This window comes from Acomys minous, assembly GCF_964271855.1.
Source record: "Acomys minous genome assembly, chromosome: 6".
NCBI lineage: Eukaryota > Metazoa > Chordata > Mammalia > Rodentia > Muridae > Acomys > Acomys minous.
In genome coordinates, this window is record NC_140487.1 from 19,929,570 (window position 1) to 19,943,664 (window position 14,095).

Below are 14,095 nucleotides of genomic sequence, written 5' to 3' on the forward strand. Positions count from 1 at the left end.
TTATGTATCCAGTTACTAGGTGATGTCTGGGCTGTTGCTCTTTTTTTTAAAGCATTTTTGACATTATTATGTGAATATCTTAACTTTTTGGTGTTATATCCCATATGTCTTTTGTTGGAGACTTCCTCATGATTGAAATTACTAAGTCTCTGGTTTTGTGTGGCATTGCCTAGTAGTTTTCTAAAATGGTTTGTCAGTTTTATATATAATATATATGTATATTACATATAAAATTAAAAATATTGAATTTCATGTGCATTGGTGTTTTGCTTGCACGTATGTCTGCGAGGGTGCCAGATTCCCTGTACTGGAGTTGTAGACAGTGGGAGCTGCCATGTCGGTTCTGGGAGTTGAACCTGGCACGTCTGGAAGAGCAGTCAGTGCTCTTTACTGAGCCATCTCTCCACTGCATCAGTTTACCCTCACACCCCTAGCATGTAGGGTAGTCCTGCTTTGCCCACATTCGTTGCTGCTATCTTGTGAGTGAGTGCACTTCATTGGAGCTTGCTCTTGCATTTTCAGTGATCATTGTTTTTAGGGTCTGCAGCTTGACTGCGGTTCCAAAGGTCATTTGGCAAAAATTCAAAGGATCATCATCAGGCCGAGAAAGGTTCCAGGAGGAAAACATTCCGAGCCCTTCACTCATTCGAAAAGTATGTCTTGAATATGGCCAGGCAGCAGTCTGGGAATTTGAGGAAACAACAGTGAGAATACAGCCAAAAAGTCCTGTGTTGTAGGACTTGACAGAGCCCTCCCTGCAGTGGTAGCTAGTAGAGTCACTGTTATCTTGCTAGGACAGACAAGTCAACAAGATAGGGCGGTCTAGGACCATCTCCCACTGATTAGAGGTACTGCCAGTCCAAGGATGCATTAGTGGTGGTGTGCCTGACAGCTCCAGATACACTCTGGCCCCAGGGAGCCATTCCAGCCTGTGAGAGCTGAAGCTGCAGGTGGAGTCCACGTCTCTATGTTTTCCATGGTGACCAAGTGATAATTTATTTGTAAAAACCTGCATCCTATAGAGAGAGTGTTGGGGGGTGGGGTTGGCGGGGGCACGATAGGGGTTGACATGGGTTGTGGGCCTGGACCAACTAACAGATTGACTAGAGAAAGCTCCCATTGGAGTATCCTCCTGTCAGGCCACAGGCAGAAGCAAAGCTCTGATGTACTCTAGCCTAACGGTGAATACAGATCCACTCAAAAGTCAGAAGCAAAACAAACTGTGTTGATATTTGCTCTTGAGATGGGAAAAGACTAGATTTCTAAGGTCAGAAAAGTAACAGAAGGATTTGCAAAGAAAGAAAAAAAACCGCAAAAACCCTTTAGACTCAATTACATAAAAATGTCAGCCTGGAAAAATATTTGAAACAGCTGTGACCTGGAAGGGTGCGGGAGCAGGTTCCCGCGCTGTTGGTGGCTGAGTAGATTGGTACAGTCACTTCTGGAGACCAGGGTGATAATAGCTGACAACCGCCTGAACGCCCCTGTCCTTTAACTCCACAATTTCTTTTTTCAGGGAGTCAGGTTTTTGAAAATAGTCAGGAATTTGGACAAATGTTACATATAAGAACGGCTATCTTGGCTTTTCTTACAAAATAACCCGAACTGGAAGTAATCTAAGTGTGTGCCAGCGGGAGAGAAGTTAAATGGTATTTTAAGGGAAATTAATCACCATCCTATGGAAACCTTGGTATAACCAGACCGTAGGATTGCTATCATTAGCAGCGACATTCCTCTTCCATTTCAAGCTTGTTTGTCCTCATTTAGGGGAGGAAAGAAAAAACACAAATTCCATCTTCTGTATGCTGCCCCCCCCCAGGTGAAGTGAATGTCAGTGGAGGATGTAGCATCACTTAAGATGTCTCTTTTTTGTCCTGTTTATCTTGTGAGACATACTTAGAAGATAGTATCCCATCATTTCCCCACGGCCTCCCTTAGGCAGTGGCCAGGACCAGGTTGCTGGTGATGAAAGCCTCTTTACATCCTTGACCTGGTGCTGAACCAGCAGCAGATGCCACTCAGTGAAACAGAGGGTTAAAGAAAAGAGTTTTTAAAAAACGGCAAAAACGTAGGCCAGCGGAGTGGCTCAGCGGGTGAAGGTGCTTGCCGCTAAGTCTGACAGCCTGAGGTCTATCCCCCGACCCACGTGGTGGAAAGGAGACAACAGACTTCCCCAGTTTGTTCTCTGGTCTCTACTTGGTTGCCTTAAATGTATGTATATATATATATATATACACACACACATATGCCTGCATGTATACATACATACACATACATACATACATACTTACACACACATACATACACGCATCAGCTAAATGGAACTAGTGCTATTATTATACCCACTTTGCAGATGAAGCCTCAGAGCCAAGGAAACTTTATTTAGCGCTCAGATGGTAACAGGCACATCCAAAGCCTGCAAGACGACATAGCCTGCTATTGCACCTCTTTACATGGTGGCCTCGTCACCCTGGCTGCCATTTTGGTCCCCTAGTAAGCCCGGTTGTCAGCCATCTTGTCCTCTTCTCCCTTCGCTCTTTTATCCTGGCAATAAAGGAGCTTGGCTTCTTTTGCACAAGGGTGCCATATCCTCCTGTTTTTTTTTTGTTGTTGTTTTGTTTTTTTTTTTAGCATTTCCCACAGTCTGGGTGTCCCCAGGAGCAAGGCCCAGCCAGGTCCTCCTGGCCTGAGCTGGACTGAGTCCCAGAAGAACAAACACCAGGAAGGAGAATCTGTGCTCGTGGGTTTCAGTGTGACTCGGAGTAAGATTGTCATTAACGAGGGCAGCAGTTTAAACCTGCTTCCAGTGTCACGAACGATGCCACGTGGCTCCGTGGCAGGTCGTCAGCCCAGTTTGTCACCTTTTCTCAGGGACTGTAAGTCTCCATGGTTTCTGTTAAATGGTGAACCTAGGTCTGAAAGGACTTGAGTGAGTTATTTGAGCAGGAATTCTGGCTCCAGCCATTTGGGACTCCACCAAGAGTGTGGGAGGAGAAAACATCTATAAAGAGCTTGTGGGAGCCAAGTGAAGAAAATATATTTGACTGGCTAAAATAGAAAGCCAGAGTTAGAGGTGCGTTTGATGGCTATAGTTTTCTTTCTTTCATGGTTCACATTGCCTTGGGCTTTGTCACACAGGAGGTGCCTTGCTGTCTCTCATGACAGTCTGCTTGAAAGCTTGTTTCTAATGGATATGCCATTAAGCTTAGTGCACACACCTGTAATCCTACTGCAAGGGTGAGGTAGTGAGATCTTGAGTTTGAGGCCACCTGGGCTTCATTCACAGCGAGACCCCTGTGGGGCATTACTTTATATTTGCTGGTAGACTTCATTTCCCCAAGTTAGAATTATCGGACATTGCCACATGTCCCCTTTAGAGGGTGAAAGCCACTGTTGAGACCTACTGGAAAGTGTAACTTTAAATTTTGTCCTTTGGAGCAATAGGTATTGAGCACCTTTTGAAGACGCGATTAGTCTAAGCGATTTTGTCTTTTGAATGTTTGTGGCCTTTTCAGTATTGTTTGCATGATTATATACTTTTAAGAACTAGATATACGAAATAATATGTTTTTAATCCTTTGTCCTCTTTTTTTTTTTTAAACAGTATGCAAGCATTGAAAAAAATGGTGAATTTTTTATGTCTCCCAATGACTTTGTCGCTCGGTATTTGAATATTTTTGGAGAAAGCCAGCCTAACCCAAAGACTGTGGAACTGTTAAGCGGTGTGGTGGACCAGACCAAAGATGGGTACGTGTACTTCCGAATCCCTTCCTTGCATCTTCTGTTCAGGCCAGCTTGCTTTTGTGGAGTAATAAAGAAGTTACTAAATGTTTGCATCTTGCATATCTCTAAAACCGCCTTTTTCCACCCATTGATCCATCATTTTAGAAATGAAAGTCTTGGTATTTCCTCAACAACTGTTCCAGAGTTGGCAGACTTGTTTCTAGCTTCACAGGGCTATTGTAATTGATGAGGTGTTGTAAAACGTATTAGTGCATTTAAATGTATGTTTGTGTATCTCAAGATAGCTGTGAAATTATGGCTGTCAACCGGACTGTATGGGCGTAACTTCTCTAATGGTTCCCTTTGTACAAATTGCCTTTCAACCTTCACATGTGGTTAAATGGTATGGAAAGAGGAGAGAGAAAAACCTGATGATTCCCAGTCACCAAGGAGGGCCTCTGCCTGGCTGGAGAAGGGTAGTATCTCTACTTCATAGAACTAAACAGGCACTTTGTAGGACGCCCCTTGCCTTGTCCTCACTACCATTTTCCTCTGTGTCTTCTCTGGAATTGGTAAGTCTTGGAGGAGGAATCTTGCGACTGGTGTAGGTAGGCATTTGAGCCAAAAAGGTTGCCTTATGTTATTGGGGTGACCTAAATTCCATCACAGGTGTCTTTGAATATGGGAGCAGAGGGAGAGTTGACACAGGGACCAGGTGTCAGGTGACTAGAGGCTGAAGTTCTAGTGATGCATCTGCCGTTAGGAGTGCTGCAGCCACCCAAACCTGCATGCACCTCAGAACGAGTTCCCACAGAGCCTCTGGAGACAGATGGCGCCTCTCTGGCCCTGCTGACACCTTCGTTTAGGACTTCTGGGCTTTTAAACTGTAATAGAATGTGTTCTTGCTATGGTCAGTCTTTGTTATCTGTGTGGACCGAAAGTTAAAAGTCCATTTTATTTGTTTATCTACTACTACTATTATTATAATTATAACATTATTACTTTAAAAAATTTTTCTAGACAGGGTTTCTCTGTGTAGCCTTGGCAGTCCTAGACTTGCTTTGTAGACCAAGCTAGCCTCAAACTCACGGAGATCCACCCACCTCTGTCTCCCTGAGTCCAGGGATCAAAGGTGTGTGCCACCATACCTGTCTACCTTTTTTTTTTTTTTTTTTTTTTTTTTTTGAGACAGGGTTTTTCTGTCTGTCCTGGAACTCACGCTGTAGACCAGGCTGCCCTCTAACTCAGAGATCCACCTGCCACTGCCTCCCAAGTGCTGGGATTAAAGGCATGTGCCACCAGTGTTCAGCTGTTTTGTTTATTTTTAATTGAGAAAAAAAATATTATCGTATATGGCATATTTTAAATTATGCATTCATTGTAGAAAACGGACTAATCTACCTAATTAGCAGATCTGTTACATTATGTGCTTGTTTTGTTTTTGTATTCAGAACATTTAACTCTCCTTTAGCAACTTTCAAGTGTACATGTGTTTTTATTAACCATAGCACCACAGTGCCCAAGAGTCTCCTCTGAAAATATTTTGTTCTTTGAACAGCATCACCTTACCTTCCCCCACGCCAGCCCATGTATTTACCGCTCTGTTCTCTGCTATTATGGATTCTGATTTTTTATTTTTATTTTTATTTTTATTTTTTAGGTTCTGCTTATAGGTCAGAATGTGTGCCCTTGTGTTTTTATGTCTGGCTTATTTTAGTTAATATAATGTTTTCCAGGTTCGTCCACATTGTCACATAGGACAGAATTTCTTTTTTCAAGGCTGAGTACCATACTTTTCTACTAGGTAATATAACATACTCTTAATTCACTCATCTGTGGGTACATGGCTTGAGGTGGCATCATCATGGCTGTTTTGACCACTGCTGTAGTAAGCATGGGAGGGCAGGCATTTCTTTGATATACATTTTATGTGTTATGATTGACTGCAGCAGCTCATTTCTCTGGGGAATTAGATAGCCCATAGTTGTAAAGTCCATTTGTTGGTCAGTGGCCAGTCTTATCTATGAAAAACATCCCTTTCTTCCTTTAGTGAGACCTTTTGGCCGACCCAGTGACCTGCTAGGCAGTGGAGCGTGGCATCATTGCCACTGTCTAGCCTGGGCTTGGGCTGGGCGGCTTCAGAGTTAAATGCCTGTGCTCGCCATGACCTCATCTTAATGTCTCAGGCTTGCTGGAACCCACGTAGCTCTAAGCTAGAGATTCATGACTTGGTCAGCCTTGGGTGCCCGGAGTGTTCCTCTGGGCGCTGTCCTGCAACCACACAGTGCCTCTGTTTGTCACTTATGTGACTCAGGATGGCATGCTGTATGGGAGGAAACACGTGTTGCCGTAAAACTCATACCAATGCCCCTGCCTCAGCCTCCCACACCCTGGGACTATATGAATGCACCAGTATATCCAGTTGAGTTGTGTTTGCCATCTTTCCTTCTTGAAATCTGCCTGTTTTTGTTATGGGTTTTTTGTTTGTTTGTTTGTTTGTTTTTTGAGACAGGGTTTCCTCTGTGTAGCCCTGGCTGTTCTGGGCTCACTTTGTAGATCAGGCTGCTAACTCACAGCGATCCTCCTGTCTCTGTCTCTGCTAGGATTACAGGCATGCTCCACCACTGTTTGTTGAAGTATGCCTTTTATTGTTTGCTTGACTTGGTGCTGGCTGTCTGGGCATGGACCAAATGTTTTGAAGTGTTTGGTTCCTTTCTTTTTTCTGTTTCTTTTTTTCCTTTCCTTTCCTCTCCCTCTCTTTCCTATCTTTTTTCCTTCCTTCCTTCCTTCCTTCCTTCCTTCCTTCCTTCCTTCCTTCCTTCCTTCCTTTTCTCCACTTTCCCAGACTGGGTTTCTCTCTGTAGACCAGGCTGCCCTGGAACTTCCTCTGTATAGCAGGCTGGCCTCAAACTCGGAGATCCACCTGCCTCTGCCTCTTGAGTACTGGGATTTAAAGGCATGCATCATCACTACTCTGTGGCTTTTTGGTTTCTTATCCAAGGAATTTATATAAAAGCCCATAGAGATAGCAGAGAGAAGCAGTTTTCAGCCGGGCGTGGTGGCGCAGGCCTTTAATCCCAGCACTCGGGAGTCAGAGGCAGGTGGATCGCTGTGAGTTTGAGGCCAGCCTGGTCTACAAAGTGAGTCCAGAACAGCCAGGGCTACACAGAGGAAACCCTGTCTCAAAAAACCAAAAAACCAAAACAAAACAAAACAATGAGAGAATCAGTTTTCAAGAAAGAAGATACTCATTGAGACCTCTTTTTGTGGAGTTCAATAGAGGAAGGAACTGGGTTGTTATAGGATGTAGGGGGTATGGTTTCCTATTTTAATTGGTTTAGGTCATATTTTTCTACTGTATATGTTTTCTTCCCATAATGCATCTGATTTTAATCACATGCATATCCGATCACACATAGACGTAAGATGGTATATACAGGATTCTAAATGTTCACTTGAGGATAGAGGATAGCCTTACAGCTTATGCTCCGCAAACCAGTGTGAGCTGGTTCACACTTTCCATCCTTTTTTGTGCATACATTGGGAATACATTTGAAAACAAACTAAGTTTGATTGTTTCTAGGGGAGGAGACACTTACACCATTACTCTGAGAAGTGTATTGCTAGCTTGTTTCAGGGAGGGCTCTGATGTTGCTGGGTGAGTTGTTCAGTGAGAAGTGTGTGTGTGTGTGTGTGTGTGTGTGTGTGTGTGTGTGTGTGTGTGTGTGTGTAGTACATGGTGAAAAGGAGCCATCTGCTATGTGCAGTATTAGAAGAGGAAGGTGTTCATAATCCAAATTAGAGTGCCTGGGTAACAGAGCTATTCTCTTTGCTTGCCTACCTCAGCTTGGCTTCGTTTAGCTTTTGAGTCAGTCTTGCTAGACCAGGTTGCAGCTTAGAGCTTTTTAGGCTGCTACTGATTCTTCTTCTTCTTCTTCTTCTTCTTCTTCTTCTTCTTCTTCTTCTTCTTCTTCTTCTTCTTCTTCTTCTTCTTCTTCTTTTCCTTCCTTCCTTCCTTCCTTCCTTCCTCTTCTTTATTTAGTTCAGCTTAGGGCTTATTCTTCCTCGTTGATGTCGTCCTTCTCCTCCTCTTCCTCTGCCTTCATTTTTTGAGACAGGGATTCTCTGTGTAGCCTGGGCTGGCCTGGAGTTTGCTCTGTAGACCAGTCTGAACTGGAACTTGTTCTATAGACCAGGCTGGCCTTAAACTCAGAGATCTGCCTGCCTCTCCCTCCCGAGTGCTGGGATTAATGGCATGCGCCATCACTACATACACTTAGAGCTTCCAGTGATGGTTTTAAGTCAGTGTGTGAAGTCAATCAGAGAAATACAAGCAAATACATATGAACTGATGGGAAGAGATTTACCTGGATTATCCCTGTGGGGTCTAAAATGTCATCATCAGCATTAATATATATATAGTTTTTATGTGTAGGAGTGTTCTGCCTTCATTTATGTATGCGCACCACATTCGTGCTTGGTGCCCAAGGAAGTCAGAAGAGGGCAGTAATCTGCAAGTGTTAGGAGTTGAACTGGAGACTTTTGCAAGATGTCATTCAGCATCTGGTGGGTTCCACGTCCTGTGCTTGCTTCCAGAGAAAAACGGATAGACTTTGAGATCAAAGGTCCCGTTTCTCACTCAGGGCCGGCTAGAGCACTTTAGGTCGATGCCTGAGGCTCAGGTCGCTGGGCCAGGTTCCCAGTCTCACCTCGGGAACCCAAGCAGGTCTGGTAAGACTCTGGCCCAGTGGTGCTTCACTGGAGGTCAGCACCCAGCTGTCACAGATGGTGGAGCAGGCCCCAGCAGCTGCAAAGGCAGTTCCGCCATTGCTGCCTGACCACTGGGCATACAGTGGGCAGTTCCCCCGGACTGTCATGGTGGAAGTAAAGTGAGCAAGAGAATACGAGCACCCTGAGCACGCCAGCCAGCCTTTGTTTATAAACTTTAGACAGCAGGGACGGGTTTTGAGAGTGAATGTGTCTGATTTGCTAGGGCTAAGGGTGCCAGGGTACTTAATCTACTTATAGTGGTACTATACCTCATTTGCATGCAATAATGGGGCTATCACAAGAAGGAGAAAACTACTTAATTATCCAATGAGTGAGGGGAGGACTTCTAGGTACAATTAAAGGTCGTTTGCTGGAGGCTAGGATCTCCTCAGCATACGGTGCTTCCAGGAATTCCCTGTACTTGAACTAGTTCCTTATCAGGAAAGGGCGGGACTTGTAATGTTCCCCGAGGGCTATGTGACACTCCTTAGACTAACTGGTGAACTAACTCTCCTATCCCATCAAGGTCTTTCTAGATAGAAATACCCATTTGTTATAGGCATTTGTTATATATAGCTGTTTGTTATAGCCCTGGGTGAGAGCCAGTAAACAGAGCTTCACTCTTACTGAGAGGTCAGAGGAGACACCCCACGGAGTGACATGTAGGCTGTTAAGACTTGGGGTCAGGAACAGAGGACAGAACATTCGGGGCAGAAGGAACAGGCCCTGGGGACACCGTAGGTTGTGTGATATGCGTCTAGGATGGCTGTGTATAGTCTGGCATAGCTTGGTGGGAAAGATAAGCCAAGTCTAAACCATGTAAGGACTCAGACGTAGGGGCGGAGGATGAGAACGTGCGTCTTAAACTGTGGAGAGGCAGGCATGGGTTCCTGTGCGGCGGCATAATCCCTGTTGATAGTCTCTGCCGTGTTTAGATTTTCCTTTGTTGCACTATCTTAATCAATTTAAGCATGGATTTAGTCAATTACGGAAGGTCCTTGGGGGAGATGAAAAGAGATTTTTGAATGGGGGGTGGCTGGATGCCTCTGATTTGAGGGCTTTGGGAGTGAGGGGGACTGGCTTCCCATCTGAGCAGGGAGAAGAGATGGGCTTTAGGATCTGTCAGGGCCCAGAGCCACTTACTGAGCCACGTTAAGCAAGCGCTGCAAATGCTCTGCTTGCTGCTGAGTGTGTATGTGCCTTTTAGATTTGGCGGTGCCTATAGCTTTCGATTAAGATGGAAACTGTGGTGTGTACATAGTCTAAATATAGTTTTCATATATATAGCTCATATCACCTATCTGCTGAGAACCAGGAAGGGTCTCATGTTGGTCCACATGAGCTTTGGACACACGTTTCTGTTTGTTCTTAATGATTATCTCATGAGAGCAAGCTAGTACTAAAATAGCTTTGTTACTAAATGGGGCTAGGATGAGCTGGGGTTGCTGAGTGCTTACTTAGCTGGCTGCCTGCAACAGGTACTGAGCCCTGCCGGGGGACTCAGATGGCTGGACTATCTCACTGGTTTGCTAGGATCACATATAAATTTTCTATAGACAGTTTGTCCCTAGATGGCCACGGTAGATTGTTCACCGTATCCTGCCGTGGTCTGCCCATGCTCAGGTGCCTTCTATAAACTGCTGTGGTTCTTGCATCTGACCTATTTCGTTTCCCCCTGTGCTTTCGATCATTACGTGACTTACTAGCTAACACAACATAATGCTGTGCAAATAGTTCTCAGATTGTTGAGGGAGTAATGATGAGAAAGTGCCTGCTCCATACAGACAGATGCCTTTTTTTTTTTTTAACTGAGTGTGTTTTTTAGTGTAGTTGATTAAATGTTTAGATTTAGGGCCCATGGAGAGAATGACAACTGTGCGCGCTTTCCACGTTGGGTGTAGAATCCTTTCACTCTGTGGAAGATGCGCTCTGTGAGAACGGACTTGGGAAGGGAGTGTGTGATATCCCCGTTGTCACTGATGAGCTGAGAGGTACAGGCTACCACCCTGTCAGCCCCCACCCACCATTGTATTGATCAGAGAGGATCATCAACACACAGGAATACATCCTTTCTGTTCAGAGAACAAAGACTCAGTCCTTGGGCAGGACCACTGCCTGAGGAGCGTATGGTGCCAAGAAAAGGTAGAGAGCGGGGTCTTTAGACATGTGGCTTGTGTAAAGTGTGCTCTGTGTTCGGCCTTTTTGGTGTTTACCATTTCTGGGTGAGGAAAATACAGCCCTTTCAATCGTTCCCAGGGTGAAGGAGGATGTAATAGTGTTGATGATAAAATCATTTTTATATACCTGTTTTCACTTGGTGAGGCTGTGGTGAAGAAATCCAGGCCTTGGCCACATGCTGGGAATTAATGAGGTTTACAATTGGCAGTGCTTAAAGAGTATTAGGGTAATGTACTTAAACATCAGCTGTGCCGCCGCCGCTGCTGAACCGCTCATCATCATCTGTGGAGCACAGTCCCCGCTCCGTACAGGAGGCCCTTCTGTCTGCTAATGAGGGAAGTCTTCCACCCTGATACAATGGACAGGCATTTCAGGTAAACACCTGAAATTCGTAATCTAGAGAATTAAGCAAAGGCATCTCTTTAATTAAAAAAAAAAAAAAGAGAGGGAAAGAAAAAAAAAGCCTTGATAATAATCAACACCAGTCAAATCGAAAGAGCTTAAATGTTCTTCATAGTCATCAGACTCCCAAATTAATCTACCAAAACAAAAGGCCTCATTAACAGTTCTCATTGAATCAGGGTTATTTTCTTTTTCTTTCTGCGGATGTCTGATTAACCCCCTTTCTTTTTGCATTACTCACTCCGTGTTTAATATTTGATGTCTGAAATCATAGGGGGGGGTGCATCCAAATGTGGTGGCTAGACGCTGTCTACAAGGAGTAAATTAAAAAAGAATTTTTAAAAAGGTTGGTATTATGTTGCTGATGCGTTTGAAAATCTTTAGGAATGTCAGATGCCTGGGTTGTATTTTTTTTTTTTTCCTTTAATTCCAGAACGAGTTGATTAAGGACTAGTTACTGATTTCACGTCTCATCCATATGTACCTACAGCCCCCACCCTGTCTCGCTTTCATCCTTTTCTCATCCTACTCACCCAAGCCCTCTTTGGGAGAGCTTTGTTGGAAGGACAAGGCAATAAATAGCCATAACCAGACAGGGGCAAGGGGCGGGGGCCGGAAGGAGGCCATAGGAGGCTTTTTTGTACATGGACTCCTAAAAGAAAGCATACTCAGAAGTGGAGGAGATTTTTTGGGGGGTTGGTTCAAGACAAGGTTTCTCTGGGTAGCCTTGGCTGTCCTACCTAGACTTGCTTTGTAGACCAGGCTGGCCTCGAACTCACAGTGATGTGCTTGCCTCTGCCTCCCGAGTGCTGGGTTTAAAAAGGGGTGTGCCACCACGCCTATCGAGGAGATTTTATGTAGGGAGGAAAGGGAAGACAATTTGGTCTGGATTAGGAGATTGGCTTCTTGTAAGAACATGGAGAGTTCTAGAACAACAGTGTTCAGCATGTGGCCAGTGGGAGCCCTGGAAGCCCAACAACCTTTTTACGAGCCCAGGAGGTCGGAACTGTTCCTGCACAGATATGGACGTGCAACACACTCTTATTACATCAGTGACTCTTAAGCAGGTATCGATAAGACTGAGGATGGTGTAAGTGCTAGTTTTGCCACCAGATGTTGGTATCCCCAGATTCATGCTGAAACATGACCCCCCAAAACTATGTCACCAAGGCTATGGCTACTGGATGGGGTTATTGAGCTTATAAAAGAGACTTGAAGGACTTTGTCCCATTCTCTCACCATGTGAGGAAAACAGAAGGTACTGTCTGAGTGGACCAGGTCTCCACCAGAACTGAGCAGAACATTCCTGTTGTGTCTGAATGAAGTAGACGGATACCGAGCCAGTGAGTTGTCTTTCTCCTCACCACACAGTAACCACGAAACAACAACAGCAATATTTTTGCTTTACACGGCTCATGAAGTCCAAAAGTTACTGACCTTTCTTAAGTTCTTGAGCATTGAGTGACTGAGTGGGAAGTACGCGTAAGAATTTACACACTTATTGATAAGCATGCTTGGAGTGGTGAACTGAGCGAGGGCAAGACACGTTAAACTGTAAGTGCAGGTTTATTGATAGCAGCTCTCGGATGCCATGGGGAGGGGGGAAGGGGAAATTCAGAAAAAGGACGAGGAGTGAGTGAGAGGAGGGAGGGGGGAACCAAAATGTCTGAATTACGTAGTGAATCCCTCGCCCTGTGAACAGGAGAGTTCGGGGTATGCCAGCCGTGCCCTGCAGCAGGTAGGGACCACGGATAAAGCCCAACACATATACTCACTATAATTCGACAGTTGAGGGAAAATGATAAGTTGAGTTAATAGCTGAATTAATATTTTTCCCCATAGGGTATTTTTTATTTTTACCCCAAGAATGAATTTAAAATAATTAAGTGTTTTTCATGTGGCAGCTTCCTCATATTAAAGACTTTGCTAATGCTACTGGTAATAACACTAATGAAGTAGCCTTTTAAGTATGGTAATGCAATGGCTGAGTGTTTGGAAGATCTCTCTAACTCAGGGGGACATTATATTTGGTTGACTAAGACCTGCCATGAAAGAATTATGATGCATAAAGGATCAACTCACAAAGCATTTAAAGTTTTAAAGTCACAGTGGGGAAAGGGCCACCTTCCAGGCTTGCCTCAATGACTCACTTAAGCTAGGTATATGACCTTCCCAAAACAGCGCCACCAGCTGGTGACCAAGTTGTCAAACACACATGCCGGTGGGAAACATTCCACCTTCAGAAACAGCAGAGCTGTGCCTTTCTCTTAAAGTTCAGCTGCTCCAGCCCTGGCGTGGAATAAGAAAGGTTAGGTGTAGCAAGCGCTGAGGCCTTGGCTGTTTAGAATCTAGAGTAGGGGAGATTTCGCGGATGTCCGGGAGCCACAGGGAACAGTTATAGCATAGCACATTTATTGCGTGTGTGTGCCGGCGGGGGCGGGGAGGGGGTGTGTTACTGCTACTGAGCGTTGAACACAGGGCCTTGAGGATGCTAAGCAAATGCTCTATCTCTGAGCTACACCCCCAGTTATATTTATTTTCTCTAAGGGTCAAATAAAAGATGGTGGGGTCAGAGCAATGAGAGGTGATTCAAAGGTGTAGGCTTAATGGATCGTATTGTTCAGTGTGGCTGGAAGGGACTGAAATAGGGACTCAAAGGGAGAGAGCAGCAAAGCTGAAAGACAATGGTCAAAAAAAAGCAAGAAGCACACACTTGAGGGTAAGGAGTTATTGGTAACGTTAAAAGCCTAGTTCTGACTGTGGAGTGAGTGGCTAAAAGGGGTGGGAAAGAGATCCCAGCAAAAGAGAAGTTAGTGTAACCAGGAGGCCTTGTTGTGTGAGGCGTCTGAGTTTTAAAGAATCAATAATATAGTGCAACTATTTTGATTTGCAGGATACATGTATTAAAACTTTGGAGGACTAAGGTAGGAGTAGAGTCAGAGACAATGCTGGCCTGGCACCTGAAAAGATGGGGGAGGAGGGGAACGGAGTGTGGCGAGATGTTAGAAGCAGGGGAGCGGGC

The 14,095-nt window shown here is 44.7% G+C and overlaps 1 protein-coding gene across 1 annotated transcript in view; it reads left to right on the top strand.

Annotated features, from left to right (window-relative positions):
- SLC25A13 (solute carrier family 25 member 13) overlaps nucleotides 1-14,095 on the top strand; it is a 179,396-nt gene that overhangs the window by 32,328 nt on the left and 132,973 nt on the right. Inside the window, 1 exon segment of the mRNA XM_084788052.1 lies at nucleotides 3,605-3,747. Within this exon segment, the coding sequence (XP_084644178.1) occupies nucleotides 3,605-3,747 (143 nt within the window).